This window comes from Rhamphochromis longiceps, linkage group LG11 (assembly GCF_057381845.1).
Source record: "Rhamphochromis longiceps isolate RC_006_pf linkage group LG11, R_longiceps_female_GT1.1, whole genome shotgun sequence".
NCBI classification, from domain to species: Eukaryota; Metazoa; Chordata; class Actinopteri; order Cichliformes; family Cichlidae; genus Rhamphochromis; species Rhamphochromis longiceps.
In genome coordinates, this window is record NC_140567.1 from 22,422,400 (window position 1) to 22,441,200 (window position 18,801).

Genomic DNA, 18,801 nt, shown 5'->3' on the forward strand with positions numbered 1-18,801 from the left:
AGGTGCTCTCTTGTGTTAAGACCTGCTGACTGTGGAGGCCGTTTGAGTACAGTGAACTCATTGTCACGTTCAAGAAACCAGCTTAAGATTATTTTAGTTTTGTGACACAGTCCATTATCCTGTTGATCCATGCTTTCATGTTGTTTCATTAGACCAGCCAATGTTTTTCCAATCATCTGTTGTCTAATTTTGGAGAGCCTGTGCAGACTATAAACTATAGTTTCCTCAGTTTCTTGTTTATAGCTGACAGGAGCGGCATCTCGTTTGGTGTTCTGCAGCTGAAGCTCATCTGCATTTGGAGATGCTCTTCTGCATACAGTTGTTATTGCAGTTACAGTAGAGATGGCTGTGTCGGAAAATCCCAGTAGATCTGCATTTCCTGAAACACTGAGACCAGCCCATCTGGGATCAACAACCACACCACATTCAAAATCGCTTAAATCACCTTTCCCCCTCATTCTGATGCTCGCTTTGAACTCCAGCAGCTCCTTTTGTTCACGTCAACGTCCCTTAAATGCTTTGAGGTGCAGTGTGATTGGCTGATTAGATAAACAGGTGTATCTAATAAAGTATCCACTGAAAGGTGTGGTTTCATGTATTTTTCAGGCCTAATCTTTCCAAAGTTTTAGGTTGTTGCCACACACTGCCTGCCTGACCTCACCCTTCAAAGCCTCTTTATTATTTCACTCATAAGTAATTCAAGCCAGGGCAATTGCCCGCGCATGCGCAGTGAGCTGTTCCGGGCTGGCTTGAGTCTATGGTTTAGTGGGGTAAAGGTGAAGGGCTACAGCTGCAGTCCAGCACAACAACTGAACGGCTGCTACACCGGCTTATATAAGAAACCAAACCCGCACGTTCACAACATTTGCGCTGAAAGCCTCCAGAGCCCGCGGCAGGTGAGCAACGGGAGCTAACAGTCCAGCTTTACAGTGCAGTTAAAGTAAGCTAACGAGCTGCTCCTCAACTATTGTTTGCGTTTGCACTCGACATTAACGCCGACAGGGGCGAGACGAGCGAGTGCACCTTATCAGCTCAGTGTTACCCGGTTAATAAGTGTTTATTGCAAACAGTTTGGTCGTTTGCACTAACAGGTCTCTGCCCGAGCACGGAGAGGTAGGAGTTTAATAGTTTTAATGTGGTGCTGATAGCTGAGCTCAGGATTTGCTGAGTTTTGTTCAGAAACATGTCAAAGCTGTCACTGTGACACAGTATGCAACTGCTCATGTTTGAGACTTACACAGTGCAAGCCTTACTGTTGTTTTAAATCTGTTACCCAAGGCAATAAATAATATGAGTGTTTTAACTGGAAGTAATGATGAATGCGCTTTCAGCATTGTCAGCTTATTATCCAGGTGTTGCTGCTTTAAGTACTAGATAAGGTGGTTGTTGAAGGTAAAATGCTATGAAATGCACAGTTTAAATGTTTTACAATGATTTTTTTTTTTAAATGTCATAAACCACAAAAGCTTCATGTGTTCAAAGCAAAACCAGTCATAATCACAGGGTCTTCAAATGGTTTATAGTGCTGTTATTTTTCAGTATTAAAACAAATATATAACTGCTTTTAAATGTATCCGCAAAAAACAAAGAATAATTAGTGTTATCAAGGTTTGTCTATTATATAAGTACCCCCACCCTGGTATATCAGTGATATAAAGCGTGGAAAGGCTCTGCTTCATATCACTGTAATGTTTCTTTTGTGACAGGGGGAAAGGAAATGGCAAATCAGCTGTCTCAGTCTCTGCCGGAGCAAACCTTTCAGTACCAAAACAGTCTGCCGCCCCTGCCTGTACCCTCACTGCAGAGCAGCCTTTCTAAGTACCTGGATGCAGGTAGGATGTCTGCTGTCATCAAGTTAGTCAGTTTCCAGGCTTTTGTAAATATTTGTCATGTGACCTTTCAGTTGTCCATATGTCGTATCTGTTTGAAACTTGTCTGTGTCATTGGTGCAGTCTGTGGTTTTCTATTAACCAGCGTTAGTGATTCTGGTCTGTGATTCTAGACACACGGTTTCTTTTTTAAAACAACATAAAATAAGATGTTAAATAAATAAATAAATGCTCACAATTGAATTTAATTCAATGGGAAGAACACAAATTATTAACCAAAAGGTGTAGGCTGAAGCTTAATTACACCTATGCTTTTTACATTTCGTTTCACCAAAACAAACACCAAAGATGATGCAATATTAGGACTGAACTAGAACAAAAACAGTCATACTGTACCCCAGTTTTATATTTGTTTACTGCCTGATTTTTGAGCATTTTTTATTTACATAGTGAAAAATCTTTTTTGAAGTTAGTTTTCTCATTTTTTTCCTGCCCCAATTAAAAACAAACAAACATGTAAATAAAGTTTGTAAAGCATGTTGTTGCAGTGCTGAGATCCACTTACTAATTTTAAGGCATCGAGTTTTATGAATATTCTGCTGGTTTCTTCTTAATAATCAATTTATAACTCTTCTATAGTATGTAAACTGGATTAGCGTTGGTTGTGTATACGTTTGTGCAAACCTCCACACAGTAGATCATATATTTATATAGCACCACTGAACGACACAGGAAATCTTTCCTGCCTGTGGCCATCTCCCTGTACAACGCATCCACTTAACACACTGGTTACTGCTACAACTACACATGTTTCTTTTCCAGCTATTTATTTATGAGTGACTTATGTATGTATATATATGTATATATTGTACTATTCTTAGTTAGCGTATTGTCTGTCTTGTCTTAATGTTGGTTTATAATGGAGCACTGTAACAAAAAATAATTTCCTCCAGGGATCAATAAAGTATTCTGATTCTGATTCTGATACCTATTAGGATCAATATAGCATGTGTGTTAATTTTCTTATTTAAAATGTCTTGTTTTATACATTTTTGCAATAGTTTGTTTTTAGCTCATTTATGTGAGCATTCCAGCATAATTTATAGTCAAACTGTTGGTTTCATACACTCATTAAACTTAAATTAAACTTTTAATTTGTGCACCCCTGAGCCTCTGACAATGGCTGTAAATGCTAAACAGTTATGGCAAAATGTCTGTGAAACCTGCTGAATCAAAGCTGAAGCTGTTACATCTTCATTGTTTAATTTGAAATCCACTCTTGTGGTGTGCAGAATTGTGTCATTTTCTAAAAGCTTAAGGATTTAACTGTAGCAGGAATCATGCAGGTGTTATCAGATATATGTGTGAATGTTTTAGAACAAGTTTATATGCACTCAGTCAAACCATTAGAAACACCTATAAACACACATATATATATATATATATATATAGCGCGTAGTGGTTAGACTACACGCCTTTGGAACCCAGGATCGCAAGTTCGATTCCTGCCTGGGGCGTCTGTATCCAGTAAGGGTCCTAAGGCTAGACCCCCTATGCTAAGCGAGCCTACCGCAGACATGAGCGAGACAGATAAATATGAAGGCATGCCGGCTCGGACGTCGCCCGGATCAACAAGGTCCGCGTCAGGTGTTGAGGAACCAGGGCACCCTGACGAAAAGTGGGCTACTGGAACAAGAAGGCATCGGTGGGCAAGAGACGAAAACAGGGCGTTGTTGGAATGCTACTACGCAAGTAACCCCGGCGGAAGGGGCTACATGAATAGGATGACGGACCTATGGATTCTTCGATACCCAACATCCACAATGACGGCGAAACAACTAGTAGCTCAGTGTTCCAACATTCGAAAGAAGGGACTGCTCTCACAGCTAGAGATTGACGAGGTACAACACAAATGCTACGGCAAGGAGGAGTCAGGACGCCAGGTCAGGGGGGAGATATCATCACCCCCACCCGAGATTGGGTACATAGCCCCAAGTGCGATAGGAGAAGGATCGTTGAGTGCGAGAGGAACTGACCTGAAAAATAGGATAATGGCCAAGCTTGAAACCTGGATACCCCGTAGCCGGTTACCAAGATTACGTGAAGTACCCTCAGAAGGTCTGCTAGATGATGTTAATGCAGCACTACGGACAATACCTACAACCACGATTACCTACAATACGGCAGCAGTGATCAGTGAGATGCTTGGCTACAAGTTGAACAGCCACAAGGGGCAGTACCCTCCATGGAGAAGGAGGCTAGAGGGCAAGATCAAAGTAGCACGGAGGGAGGTTAGCCAACTAACGGAGTTGCAGAAAGGTGCGACAAAGAAGGTGCATAAGAAATACAGCAAGCTGTCCATACCTGAGGTCCATACCTGAGGCCTTGGAAACTGCCAAGCAAAGACTCACAGCCTTGGCCAGCCGCTTGAGGAGGTACACCAGAGAGATAGAAGGCAGGAGAATAAACCAGCTGTTCTCCACAGAACCAGCAACGGTGTACTCTCAGTGGCAAGGGAACAATAATAAGAGAACAGCACCACCAAGGCTGGAGACGGAGCAATACTGGAAGAGCATATGGGAGAAGGACGCAACCCATAACGGCAATGCTCAGTGGCTAGTGGATCTGAGGGCAGACCACAGCGACCTCCCTGAACATGGTCCAGTAACCATCACAGTGGCAGATATCCAAGAAAGGGTCTCCAGTATGAAGAGTTGGACAGCACCAGGGCCCGACATGGTTCACGCCTACTGGCTAAAGAAGCTGACTGCACTCCACGAGCGTCTGGCAGCACAAATGAACCAGCTGCTAGTTAACGAGAGACACCCGGAATGGCTAACCGAAGGTCGGACGGTCCTGATCCCCAAGGACCCCAAGAAGGGACCGGTCCCCTCCAACTACCGACCAATAACCTGCCTCAGTACTACATGGAAGCTCCTGTCAGGCATCATATCGGCTAAGATGAACAGGCACATGGGTCAATACATGAGTGGGACACAGAAAGGAATTGGCAAGAATACCAGAGGCGCAAAACACCAGCTACTGGTAGACAGAACAGTCAGCCGAGACTGCAAGACCAGACTGACCAACCTGTGCACTGCCTGGATTGATTACAAGAAGGCCTATGACTCAATGCCCCACAGCTGGATACTGGAATGCCTAGAATTGTACAAGATCAATGGGACCCTAAGAGCCTTCATCAGGAACTCAATGGGGATGTGGCGTACAACACTAGAGGCCAACTCCAAGCCCATAGCACAAGTCACCATCAAGTGCGGGATCTACCAAGGAGATGCTCTGTCCCCACTGCTGTTCTGCATAGGCCTGAACCCCCTCAGTGAGATCATTAACAAGGCTGGCTACGGATACCGACTACGGAACGGAGCAGTTGTCAGCCACCTCCTGTACATGGATGACATCAAGCTGTATGCCAAGAGTGAACGAGACATCGATTCACTGATCCACACTACCAGGCTATACAGCAATGACATTGGAATGTCGTTCGGACTGGAGAAGTGTAGTCGGATGGTAACAAAGAGAGGGAAGGTAGTCAGAACTGAGGGGATTGAACTACCAGAAGGCAACATTGCAGACATAGAGGACAGTTACAAGTACCTGGGGATCCCGCAGGCAAATGGGAACCATGAAGAGGCCGCTAGAAAGGCTGCAACCACCAAGTACCTGCAGAGGGTCAGGCAAGTCCTGAGGAGTCAGCTGAATGGTAAGAACAAGATCCGGGCCATCAACACGTACGCCCTGCCCGTGATCAGGTACCCTGCTGGGGTAATAGGCTGGCCAAAGGAGGAGATAGAAGCCACTGACATAAAGACAAGAAAGCTCCTTACCATGCATGGAGGGTTTCACCCCAAGTCCAGCACCCTGAGGCTGTACGCTAAGCGGAAGGAAGGGGGCCGGGGACTGGTGAGTGTCAGCACCACAGTCCAGGATGAGACAACGAACATCCAAGAATACATTGGGAAGATGGCCCCAACTGACCGAGTGCTCAGTGAATACCTCAGGCAGCAGAAACCCAAGAAAGAGGAGGGAGACGAGGAACCATCATGGAAGGACAGGCCCCTGCACGGTATGTACCACCGGCAGATAGAGGAGGTGGCTGATATCCAGAAATCCTACCAGTGGCTGGACAAAGCTGGACTGAAAGACAGCACAGAGGCACTAATCATGGCAGCACAAGTACAAGCTCTGAGTACAAGATCCATAGAGGCTGGGGTCTATCACACCAGGCAAGACCCCAGGTGCAGGCTGTGTAAAGATGCCCCAGAGACAATCCAGCACATAACAGCAGGGTGCAAGATGCTAGCAGGCAAGGCATACATGGAACGCCATAACCAAGTGGCCGGCATAGTGTACAGGAACATCTGTGCCGAGTATAACCTGGAAGTCCCGAGGTCAAAATGGGAGATGCCCCCAAGGGTGGTGGAGAATGACCGAGCTAAGATCCTGTGGGACTTCCAGATACAGACGGACAAAATGGTGGTGGCTAACCAACCGGACATAGTGGTGGTAGACAAACAGAAGAAGATGGCCGTAGTGATCGATGTAGCGGTTCCGAATGACAGCAATATCAGGAAGAAGGAACACGAGAAGCTGGAGAAATACCAAGGGCTCAGAGAAGAGCTCGAGAGGATGTGGAGGGTGAAGGTAATGGTGGTCCCCGTGGTAATCGGAGCACTAGGTGCGGTGACTCCCAAGCTAGGCGAGTGGCTCCAGCAGATCCCAGGAATAACATCGGAGATCTCTGTCCAGAAGAGCGCAGTCCTGGGAACAGCTAAGATACTGCGCAGGACCCTCAAGCTCCCAGGCCTCTGGTAGAGGACCCGAGCTTGAAGGATAAACCGCCCGCAGGGGCGTGCTGGGTGTTTTTTATATATATATATATATATATATATATATATATATATATATATATATATGAGTATTTTCTGTATCCATCCATCCACCCAACCATTTTCCATGTTCTGTATCTGGGTTACGGGGGGCGCAATCTAAGCAGAGAGGCAGACAGACCTCCCCTCTCCCCTGACACCTTCTCCAGCTCATTTGGATGTTCCCAAGCCAACTCAGATACATAATCTGTCCAGCATGTCCTGGATCGGCCCTTGGGTCTCCCTTTTAGTGGGACATTTACAAAACACTTCACCAAGGAGTCGCAGGAGGTATGCTGGTCAGATACCTCAGTTGACTGGAGCAGCAGTCGAGTCCCTATCTGTTTTGACTTCTGCTTGGGAGTGATAAAGAAGTGGGTCTGGTTTTTCCAACAAAAGTCCCTCCAGATGTGAGAGCTGGTGGAAGAAGATGTTTTCCAAGTGTGGAGCCATTCCTCTTCAGTAATAACAATGTTCAGTCCCTTTACTCTGCGCTGTTTAGCATAGTTTGTTTCGTCCTTATTCATTGTTACAGTACTACGGTACAGCCGACTTACTAGACCATTTCTATTCCCTAAGTTATAAGCATCCATGAATATCTGGATAACATTAGGGACTTCATTTGGACACAGACCTTTAATTTTTTTGGTTAAAGTAAATCACAAAGCTTCAAATATCTGTAAAAAATCATGTTTATCCTACTTATGTTTCTGACACATCTCCTTAAAACCACACAAATGCCACCCCTTGGCAATTCAAGATATAGATGTAATACTGCAGTAAACCCACTGTCTGCATCTTATGTCTTGTAATGGTGGCTTAAAAACAGGATTATAGGCAGGCCACCTTAATAATTTGATCTCTTTTTGCAGTTTCTAATGATTGGCCACTTTCACCCACACCTAAAAGAAAAATGTCACCCACTGACTTGCTGTTTTGGAGATTTCTCCTTCTTTTTCTATCCAGCAAAGTAATGATTATGTTGGTGTGTTCAGTGGAGATAATTCTGTTGTCCTGCGTCGATCCAAATATTGATAGTATCGATACCAACGCTGGTACTGGTAACAGGTCGATGATGGCATGATTGTTGTGCATTACCATGTTGTTGTGGAAAGTAAAAATCACTGATTTACTGGTTATTAAAATGTGTCCAGAATTGCAAATTGATGTTGATTCATCTCATAAATCATGACATGCTGCACTCCACAAAATAAGCTGCCTTTGTGGGATAATTTTAGCTTATTAATTATGGATCACTTGATATTGAATCGATACTAAAATTACACTAGTACTCTGAGCTCCTCATGACTGAACTCCTCACGCTGACTCAAAGTTAGAGGCAAGCCACCCTTCAGAAAAAGCTCATTTCCACCTCTTGTGTGTGCAATCTCATTCTTTCGATCACTACACAGAGCTCGCTTTGCTGTCTTTGGTTTCCATCTCTACACTGGTTGTGAGGAGGATTAGAAGGACTTCCACTAATAGAAGTGGAAATTCTACAAAGCGGCCACATTTTGTTTTCGTTACTCTCTCAACCAGCTGTTTAATGTGATCAGCCTGAGCTTTTCCAGCAGTCAGCACGTATACAACTCAGTCAAACAGCTGGATTTAGGTTGGGTTTGTTTTGGGGTTTATAAAGTTCTATCTAATCTAATCTATTGCCCTGCTTTTACCTTTAACATCAGTCAGAATTTCACATTTCTGCCGATAACTCTAACCATGATTTTTCACCTTATTTTCTCAGGGTGGTCCTGCCTAAAGTTTATGGACACTTCAAACCATTTTACATCACGAGCCACATACAGCTCACTTTGATCTTATGTGGGTCAGACCTGTCAGTGTAAAGAAGTTTAACTACACATTTAATTGCTGAGATGTTTTAATATAAGACAAAGAAGAGCAATTTCAATAGTATCTGTTAGTTTTTCTACATTATGTAGAAATGCTGCTGTAGTAAATGAATGAAATCTGTCAGCAGGACTGGGCTTAAATTTAAGTTGTAAATGTAATATTTAATTACTTTGGTATAGCATGAACGCCCATGGGGTATTTCGTTATCAGTAAGAAAAGCTGTAAAACTTGTAAAAATATAGTTGAAGGTCCAAACTTTTATGTTCTTTGTGTGTTCTGTTTTATGTCCTTGACATTTTCCTAAGCCATCCAGTGGGCTAGATTGGAGTCTTTGCCCGGCCAGTTCTGGCCCCCGGGCCTTATGTTTGACACCCCTGCTTTAAACAATGTTAAAATGTTTCAGACTGACTGTCTGAAAGTAACAATGAGTCTTCAGTTTCTCTTTCATGACCAGTTTGTCTAATAACATTGATTGAAAGAGTAGCATGATTGTTTCTTTTTCCCTCCCCGCTGTCACCAAGTGATTTGATTGTTGTGATTTAGCGCTATATAAATAAAGTTGAATTAAATTGAATAGGACTTTTTCTTTGTACCAAAGGCTAAAGAAATCATTCAGTAAGATTATTAGTGTGCCGGAAGTGTGAATGAAAAACAAAGCACTCTAGCTTTGTTGGCACATTTCTGTCTCTGCATCATTTCATTTGTTTCATTTGTATATTTTCTGCTCGTTCTGCTGTAAAGTAAAACAAAACAAAACAAAGAATCCTTTGCATAAACAGGTGCGATCAGACTTGTTGTTTTTGAAAGCAGTTACTACATCAAAACAAAATGACCAGAAGCTGGCGCACTTGTTTAACAGAGGGACTAATCTTCCATGTTTTCACTTTATTGTGCTTCAGTTCGTCCATTCGCCTCTGAGAAAGACTTTAAAGCTACGAAGGAGACTGTGAGGAAATTCCAAGCGGGTGTTGGCCAGGAGCTGCACAAGAAACTCCTCCAGAGAGCCAAGACAAAGAAGAACTGGGTGTGTGTTTGAGATATAAAAGCCTTGTTTTTGTCTTTAGCGTCTCCTCTTTAGTTACAAGTGTGATGCAGTTGACTGTTTGATGTTTTTGTTTGCTTTGTCCTCCAGCTGGAAGAATGGTGGTTGGACACGGCGTATCTGGAGTTGCGCATCCCCTCTCAGCTCAATGTGAACTTTGGTGGCCCAGCACCCTACCTGGAGCACTGCTGGCCACCTGCTGAGGGAACTTACCTGCAGAGGGCCAGTATTATCACATGGCACACACTGCAGTACTGGAACCTACTTCGCACGTAAGACGAGCACACTCGCATGTATGAAAGCTGTGTTTTAGGATGTGTTGCTCTGTCTTTTTTGCATTTAAATATCTTTCCGTCACTGCTTATTTTAGAGAGAGGCTGGCTCCTCAGAAAGCAGGGAAAACGCCGTTGGACATGGACCAGTTCAGAATGCTCTTCTGCACCTGTAAAGTACCCGGAGTGAAGAAAGACACCATCCGAAACTACTTCAAGACAGGTAGAATAAATTCTGCTCTTATCTTTGCCGCAAACTTACCTGTGGCACTTTGACCCTTTTTCCTCTGCTTGCCTGTCACCCTTGTGTAACATGCATGCTCTGCTGTGTCACAGAGCGTGAGGGTCCGTGCCCCTCCCATTTGGTAGTGATGTGCCGGGGGAGGATATTCACATTTGATGCACTTTGTGATGGAGAAATCCTCACTCCTCCAGAAATTCTCAGGTAAAGATTAAACGCACTTGAGAGTAAAACCCAATTAGAAACCTTGTATCCAGACTAAACAGACTGAAGGCCTTTACACAGTTAGTGCAGCCAAAAAGCGACACAATTCTGAATGTCTCAGATTCATACTTGTTATGTAGCGTATATACAAACAGAAGTGTTGAGTTTTTAGATGTTTCAGGATGTCAGGGGGGCAATTTTATCTCAGAGCCAGAGCAGCATTTAGCTGTGTGTCTGAGATAAAATAGTATTATTGCACTATGTGTACTTTCAGCTTTGAACTGTGAGCACAGTGTTCTGATTGGTCAGATCTATGTATTCACATGTAAAACATCTGAAAAATCAAGTTTGGTTCAAAATGAAAAGCCATATTAAGAATTAGTGAATCCAAAAAATAATTTTTATGCACAAAATATTTGCTCATATTTTACATATCCAGCATTTGTAAGCCTCAACAGAACCAGTAGCAAAAGAAAGAGGACATAACTCTTTCTTTAGGAAAGAGTTAAAAAATAAAAAATAATAACAATATTATAAACCTTGTTGACCAGTATTCCACTACGTAGCCCAAAGAGCTCTTCTGCCTCAGCTGAGGAGCAGGGAGGCTGTGGTCACATTTGGATAACACATCAGCTTGCTTCTGTCTTTGCATCCCTCCTACAGAGAGGGAACAGAGAGTTGCAAAGATGCATGAAATATTTTAGTAGAAGTATTTATGACACTCTGTATTTATGTAGAAGTAAACAAGTAGAACTATTAAAGAAAAGCACCTCATCATCAGAAAATTTCTACTGTTTTTTATTTATCGTCTTGATGCATTCTCAATCATCCAGGAAAGTAAATCTCCAAAAGTTGATTCTGTTCTTCTGGACGTAGCGTTTTGTGGGAGAAACATTTCGTCACTCATCCAAGTGACTTCTTCAGTCTCAGCTGACTGCAGGTTTCCCCAAATCTTATAAACAGTACATTTGCATAATGACTGAAACCAGCACCACTGAGGAACAATGGGCTGTGAGGTCAGTTCCTTAATCTTAATTATGCAAATTCTCATGACCATTGATCAACAACCACTGATCAAAGACCACTGATCAATGGCCATGAGTACCATTCATAGAGAGTTGGGGAATGGCTGCAATCACAGCATTGTAAGATGGTGAAAGATGTACCATTAGGTCCCCTCCTCGATTCAGAGATGGTCTTTCCCTTTACACGTAAATGGCCTCCTTGACTCCGCGCAAAAAACCAGCGTTCCTCCCTGTCCAGGATGTGTACATCCTCATCCTTGAAAGAGTATCCACTGGCCTGTAGGTGTAAATAGACTGCCGAGTCCTGGCCTGACGAGGTAGCTCTGAGCTACCTAAGATTAAGGAACTGACCTCCCAGCCCATTGTCCCTCAGTGGACTGGTTTCAGTCATTATGCCAATGTACTGTTTATAAGATTGGGGAAACCAGAAGTGACTTGGATGAGTGACAAAATGTTTCTCCCACAAAACACTACGTCCAGATGAACAGAATCAACTTTTGGAGGTTATTTATTTATTTATTTATTTTTACCACTGTAAGAAAAGGCTTTAAGGTGCAGTAAGGGGGGGGAAAAAAAAGCACACGAAACCTGAAATTATGCTACCAATTTTCCTTCTTCATATGCTACAGATTTACAGCATAGTGTACTTGTACAGTGTGTCCACCAGGGGGCTGTTTCACATGCATAACATATAAAACATGGACAGAACCATTGTGATGTCACCCACTGGGTTTGGAATTTAGCACTGGTTTGGTTTTTCGAGTCAGAGGTTATAGTACGGATGCTAAGGGCTAGTATCGGACTTACCCAAACTGAGGCACAGACTTCTTGGATGATCAGTATCACACAGCGAGCAGTAATATTAGTTAGAGAATCTATTTAAAATGTTCCAAAAAAAGAAAATAATAATTTTTTCCATTTGATTATATAGCACCAATCCACACCAACGTTTGACTTAAGGTGCTTTTATATTGAAATAAGTCTCAACTATCAGTTGATGCCCTTTGAGGAAGCACTTGGCAACAGTTGTGACCTCCAGCAGAACCAGGCGAGCTGAAAAACGTAGCCCCTTTAGTCACACGCAGCAGACTAGTGCTTGTTTGGATGAACCAATCAGCTTTCTTGATGCGTTGGTCAGCGCAACACGCTGCTGAGATAAGTTAGGGGTGTATACCATTTCCTTTCTGCTTCAGTTTCAAGAAGATCCCCCGTATGCAGGAGGTTCATTTCATTTCATTTAGGCTGAAGTCTGTTTATGTTTAGTGTTGTTTGGCTTTTTTCAGGTTACATAAAACATACAGAAGTCTAAAATATTTATTTTGTCTGTTTTACATATTAAAGTGTTTTATTTTTGTTCATCATTATGGGAAGCAGTCCACACTCATCGCCTAATCATCCATTCATTTTCCTCCAGATGTCCTGTATAATTTGGTTAAAGCTGCAGAGTGAAGAGCAAACAAGGCTGATGCAGCATGTGTTTGTTTACCTTTTCAGGCAGCTGAGCTATGTGAAGGAGCGCTGTGACTCAGAGCCTGAGGGAGACGGCGTGGCTGTGCTCACCTCAGAGGAGAGGACTCGCTGGGCGAAGGTAGGGGCGCTCATGTTTGGAGGATTTAAAAAAAAAAAAAGTGAATATAGTTTGTGAAGAAGGTATCATGTTACTGTGGCGTATCTCATGATTAGCGCTTTGTTTACTTTCACTGCAGGCCAGAGAGCATCTTATAAGCATCGATCCACACAATAACACCATCCTAGAGACCATCCAGAGCAGCTTGTTCGTCATTTCTCTGGATGAAGTGAAACCCTACTCTACCCCAGAGAACTACTCAAATGTACGGACTGCGCAGATCTAAAATATGACTCGCTATTTAAATCATGAGAAAGAGTTGTGTCTGATTTACTTGTTTATTTATTTTCTTTCCAAATTTTGTACTTTTGAGTTCAGATGACTGCAGAAGCTCTCACCGGCAACCCCACCATCCGCTGGGGTGACAAATCGTACAACTCAGTCGTGTTCTCAGATGGCACGTTCGGATCCAATTGTGATGTGAGTGTGCTTGTTCGTACAAAGCTGCGCTGAGGTTCAAGATGATTGTACTCATTGATTTGCCAGTGAAACATGCAGTCCAACCAAAATCAGCTGTTTTAATACCTTAAAAACTCGACTTGTTTCGCAGCATGCGCCGTATGATGCTATGGTGCTGGTGTCTATGTGCTGGTATTTGGACCAGCAGCTCAAAGCTACAGAGGGCAAATGGAAGGTAAACACTTGACGGTGCACATCGTGTCAAACATTTCCTGACTATTCTTTTCATTTTTCTGACACACATGCATGTCTGGGATTTTCAGGGCTCAGATGCAGTCAGACTGGTGTCCTTCCCCGAGGAGCTGGTGTTCACTATGGATGAAAAAGTCATTGGCGATATCAGTCATGCCAAAAAGCAATACATCGAGTCGGTGAGCTATCGTTAATCCCAAATGAAACCTCAGAAAACCCCTGATGACACTGGCTGTCTTGAAATAGGCAAAATAGGCACGTTTCCATGAACTTGCTGGAAAACACATAATTCTGTCAAGGAAAGACGTGAAAACACATTTACAGAAACCTCGTAGAATAGAATAGCATAGAAAAGCCACTTTAAGGTCATTCAGAAGTTATATCAGAGCAAAAATTCAGTGCTTTTACTCGTCATCAGACTGCACAACATGAGTCTAACATAAAATAAATAAATATAAATCTAAAGATATGAAATATAAAAAAAGGATCTAGAATATAGTCATGTAAGAATATAATAAAATGTTTTATCTTTATATATGGATAAAATATTATTAGGTACTAGTGTACTATGAAGGAAGTTCAACACCTAAAACCCCACACGGAGATGACGGTTATAACAACAGTCATCAGTAACTTTCTCTTTTAAGCTAGGCTTTCCGCTCTGAGCGCGCTCACATAAAAAAAGGAGCTTTTCACACGTCATGTGACTCCTCTTTCAACCCACACAAAATGATCCCTTTGAGAACCGCCCGCTTCGATCAGATACATTATCAGAGGATGGTAATAAAAGGGTAAAAAAATACAGTAAGATGCAACACTTGCAGATTAATGCTGGTGAAAATCCTCAATGAAAAAATGTTTCAGTTTGTTTTAATGCTCCTGGTGCTGCTGTTTATTTGTGACATGACAGCTACAGATTACAGATATGAAACTTGATTAGAGACGTGGAAATCACTTCAGTTTGGTGTAGATCAAAGTGAAATGAATTTTATTGATTGAACAGCTTTTCATGTTGTGTGTCCTCTGTTCTTAGCCGCAGATTAGAGTCAAGTGTGATAACCTTTATACATTTCAGTGATTGTCTTAAAGTCAGGTTTCAGCGACAGTGTGATGCACAGTTTGAACTGCTGTGTCTTTAAAGCGGGGTGTAATTCTTGATGTTATTATGGTACAGTTTAACAAGCTGCACATATAAAAACCTGAGAAAACACACGCACACAGGACACTCCTCTGAACAGCCTAATAGTACGAGAGTGGATGTTGTTGAGCTGTTCCTGCTGTGGTGAAACTAAAATCCTCCATAGATTAACTGCAAACACTGAATCTGTGATGCAAGGTTAGGATTGAAATTTGAAAAAAGTCACATTTGAAATGGTGTGCAGCCTTTTTTTCACTGATTTTATTTTCCTGCAGAAGAAAATCTGATTGAGTTAAACTCCATGTGGCTGAACAACGAAAACATATTAGAAGCACAGCGGAAACATAAGATGGGAAATTGATTATTTGCAGGCGTCATCAGTCATGCTGACGTTTGCTGTGTGGTCCAGAGCATTTAACCATTCGTTCTCTCTCGGTTTTCCAGGCACAAGACCTCCAGGTTGTGTGCTATGCTTTCACAGCATTTGGTAAATCTACCATCAAACAGAAGAAGCTCCATCCAGACACTTTTGTTCAGCTGGCGATGCAGCTGGCCTACTACAGACTGCACAAGAAGTAAGCTGTGGTTAAGCACACACTTTTATTATCATTATTGTCAGTGACATTCGTGGCCCTGAAGGTGTCCTCTTTCCTCTTACAGGCCAGGAAGTTGTTATGAGACGGCAATGACGCGCAAATTTTATCACGGCAGGACTGAGACGATGCGCCCCTGCACCCAGGAGGCTGTGAATTGGTGTAAAACCATGATGGACCCCACATGCAATGTGAGTGTGTGACAGTATTTGGGAAAATCACAGAAGAGCAGGAGAGAAGAAGCAATCTCATATTCGACTTAAATGTTTTCCTCTCAGGATGGTGTCAGGAGGAAGGCCATGCTGCAAGCCTTCAGTAGACACAACAACCTGATGGCTGAAGCACAGGAAGGACAAGGTTAGTTCACTTTGTGATTCCTGCTTCGTGCTTTTTCCTGACTACACTTGGCCCTGGCTGTCCCGTTTTAGTCTCAGATATGAGGTGCAGCTACAAGCAGTGTGCAGAATAGAGATGTAGGGCCAAAGTATCATCAATAAAACAATGACTTTGATCACTGGTAGTTTTGTTTCTGATATTAAACTTGTTGGCTTAATTTTTGTTCGCCTGATTGAGCAAAACAGAGCTGCTACACCCCCCACTGGACTCTTCTGAGCCAGTAAAAATCTGCTTTAGTTCAACATCTACATTCATCTGTTGTACAAAATCGTTTAGCCCGTCAGCTTCCCTATGTAGGACTTTTTTTTTTTTTTTTATTGTCACATCACATGTGCAGGTACATTGGTACAGCACATGTGAGTGAAATTCTTGTGTGCGAGCTTCACAAGCAACAGAGTTGTGCAAAATACAATAATGTAAACAAGCAAAATACAAGAATGGCTACATCTGAAACTAATAAATATATGTACAATATATAATAGTATATGCATTTCTGGATGTGTATACTAAATATTTTTCTACGTGTGTGTGTGTGTGTGTGTGTGTGTACACATATTTTACAAATTAAATAGAGTAAACAATAAATAAAATATATAAAATAAAATATACAGAGTGAGACATGTGCAAAACAGTGGCGTTACTGTACAGTATGGAGTGCATAATGTTAAAGTTCCAGTAGTGAAGCTGAGGTGTCTATGAAGTGTTCAGCAGTCTGATGGCCTGATGGAAAAAGCTGTCTCTCAGTCTGCTGGTACGGGACCGGATGCTGCAGAACCTCCTTCCTGATGGAAGTAGTCTGAACAGTTTATGGCTGGGGTGACTGGAGTCCTTGATGATCCTCCCTGCTTTCCTCAGGCACCGCTTCCTGTAGATGTCTTGGAGGGAGGGAAGCTCACCTCCAATTATCCGTTCAGAGCACGGATAATTGCGGGCTGAACCAAGGCTTCTGACATCACAAAGAACCATATTTGTAGTCTCTTTGAGTTTTTATGCCCTACTTCATGCGGTCGTGTGATATTGTTGCCAGGTTTTGACAGGCATCTTCTGGGGCTGTATCTTATTGCCAAGGAGGAGGGACGTCCAACCCCAGAATTATTTATGGATCCCCTTTACACAAAGAGGTACGCCACCCAGAGCTGATTTATCGCATGAAAGCAGTAAATTAAATTTCTGCTCTACTAGTTTATAATGTATGATCTATTGGAAATAATTTAATTAAATATTAAATCCTAGAATGTTACAGTGCAGTATCCAGAAATCTGCTTCTCCAGAGTAGCTGCTGCAGAGCAAAGGCAGTGCATTAGGTTTCTGTCTGTGACTGTTGTTTGTGTCTGCAGTGGCGGTGGGGGTAACTTCGTGCTGTCATCCAGTCTGGTGGGCTACACTACAGTTCTCGGGGCTGTGGCTCCCATGGTGCACCATGGCTACGGCTTCTTTTACCGCATCAGGGATGACAGGTGAGCACATGAAACGGGCTTTCACTGACCTGAAAACCTGTGTGTGGGTTTTTGGTGAACCTGTGCTGCATATGTGAGATTTGCCAGTTCTGTAGAATTTATTAAAAGCAAGCTAAGGATGTATACACTTACTGGACACTTTATTAGGTACACCTTGCAAATACTGTGTTGCACCCAGGTTTACCTGCACAACTGTCTTAATTCTTCATGACAGACTCAACAAGGTTCTGGAAACATTCCTCTGAGATTTTCAGTAGCTGTATTCAGATCTCCGCTCCTCTTTTTTCTAGGATTGTGATCTCCATGTCAGCGTGGAAATCCTGCCATGAGACTGATGCTCCATCACTGTTCAGTAGCTTCAGTAGCTGCCTGCATGAGATGCTCCACTTAGCCACCACTTCTCAGCTATAAACCTACTTAAGCGGGGAAACGGGATAATTTAATGACTCCTGTTTCAACCCACACAAAATGATCCCTTTGAGAACCGCCCGCTTCAATAGATGCATTATCAAAGGATGGTAATAAAAGGGTAAAAAATAAAATAAAATACAGTAAGATGCAACACTTGCAGATTAATGCTGGTGAAAATCCTTAATCAAAAATGTCTAAGTTTTCAGTTTGTTTTAATGTCCATGTTGTACCACAGAGAGCCTGTTTTAAATATCAATGCACTTGTAGTTGTACTAAATGGTGACAGCTAGATCAGCACGAATCAATGCAAAGGTGCAGAATCTGTACCTCGTATTTTTTTAATGTAAACGTAAATTACTCAAGATTTTATGTAGTTATTAACATAGCATAAACTGTACTTTTTTCTTTCTTCCTGATTCAACGCTCGTTTTTTTTTTTTTTGGACTGTATAGTTTGAAATCCTGACAGTATTATTCGACATTTTAAGATAAAATGTTAACCGCTAAGTGGCTAACGACTCGCCTTAGTTTTCACTGTGAAAAAGCTCTTTTCCAGTAACCGTAGAAAAGAGCTGTTAGGCTTGAACTGAATCGTAACACTGTAGGGAAGCTCGTTTCTAAAGCTTTTGCAGAGTTAATTCAACATTTCTACTTCACTAAAAGAACCTGAAATTTGTACTAATGGATGGCAGAAACAAGCTTCTGACTATTTGGACAAATATTTGATTGTCTTGTCAAAACAGTGCCTACAGATAAAGGAAATGCACTTGAATACCACAAGAGGACGTGAATGTACCCCATCGCATGAAGTGCACACACTGAGCTAATTTAAACTCATTAAAAGAGAGAAGTAGGCACGACTCGTGTAAGTTTGTTAAAGCCAAGGTTTGACTTCCAGTTTCTCCAGGTACCAATACCATCTACACACTATGCAACTTTGTTTTTAATTTCATGTCCAAATGTTGGTGATGGTGTTTACTTTGGGTTTCAAAGAGTGGCTGACGTAAAAATCTGTTGAAACACTTTCTACATTTGGAGCCTCACACCAACGTGATTATTGCTTTGATAAGGTGAAATTTCACTGTGATTGTACCACTTTGAGGGAAGCTGTAGTCAATTTTTTTAGTCAAATTTTCTGAGAATAAAGTTCGAAGATGTCCACACTTGCTTTCTTAACCT

The 18,801-nt window shown here is 42.3% G+C and overlaps 1 protein-coding gene across 2 annotated transcripts; it reads left to right on the plus strand.

Annotated features, from left to right (window-relative positions):
• Window positions 1–739: 739 nt before the first annotated feature.
• Window positions 740–18,785, plus strand: crot (carnitine O-octanoyltransferase). Of its 2 annotated transcripts, none has more exons than XM_085422935.1 (17): window positions 740–896; window positions 1,707–1,832; window positions 9,466–9,590; window positions 9,699–9,880; window positions 9,979–10,103; window positions 10,217–10,325; window positions 12,845–12,938; window positions 13,057–13,182; window positions 13,296–13,397; window positions 13,528–13,611; window positions 13,700–13,807; window positions 15,211–15,341; window positions 15,427–15,550; window positions 15,638–15,716; window positions 16,783–16,876; window positions 17,093–17,212; window positions 17,503–18,785. In XM_085422935.1, the coding sequence occupies exons 2-17, from the start codon at window positions 1,718–1,720 to the stop codon at window positions 17,621–17,623; spliced, it is 1,839 nt and encodes a 612-aa protein (XP_085279061.1). In that variant the 5' UTR covers window positions 740–896; window positions 1,707–1,717; the 3' UTR covers window positions 17,624–18,785. The 2 variants fall into 2 exon arrangements, with proteins under 2 accessions (XP_085279061.1, XP_085279062.1); XM_085422936.1 differs by having other exon boundaries at window positions 749–940.
• The last annotated feature ends 16 nt before the right edge of the window (window positions 18,786–18,801 follow it).

Bases quoted from the DNA above. Each gene is read 5' to 3' on its own strand.
- crot (XM_085422935.1), top strand. From the start codon at position 1,718: ATGGCAAATCAGCTGTCTCAGTCTCTGCCGGAGCAAACCTTTCAGTAC. The intron at 9,881-9,978 runs GTAAGACGAGCA...TGCTTATTTTAG, and splicing joins TACTGGAACCTACTTCGCAC to AGAGAGGCTGGCTCCTCAGA. The intron at 13,183-13,295 runs GTACGGACTGCG...TTTTGAGTTCAG, and splicing joins CCCCAGAGAACTACTCAAAT to ATGACTGCAGAAGCTCTCAC.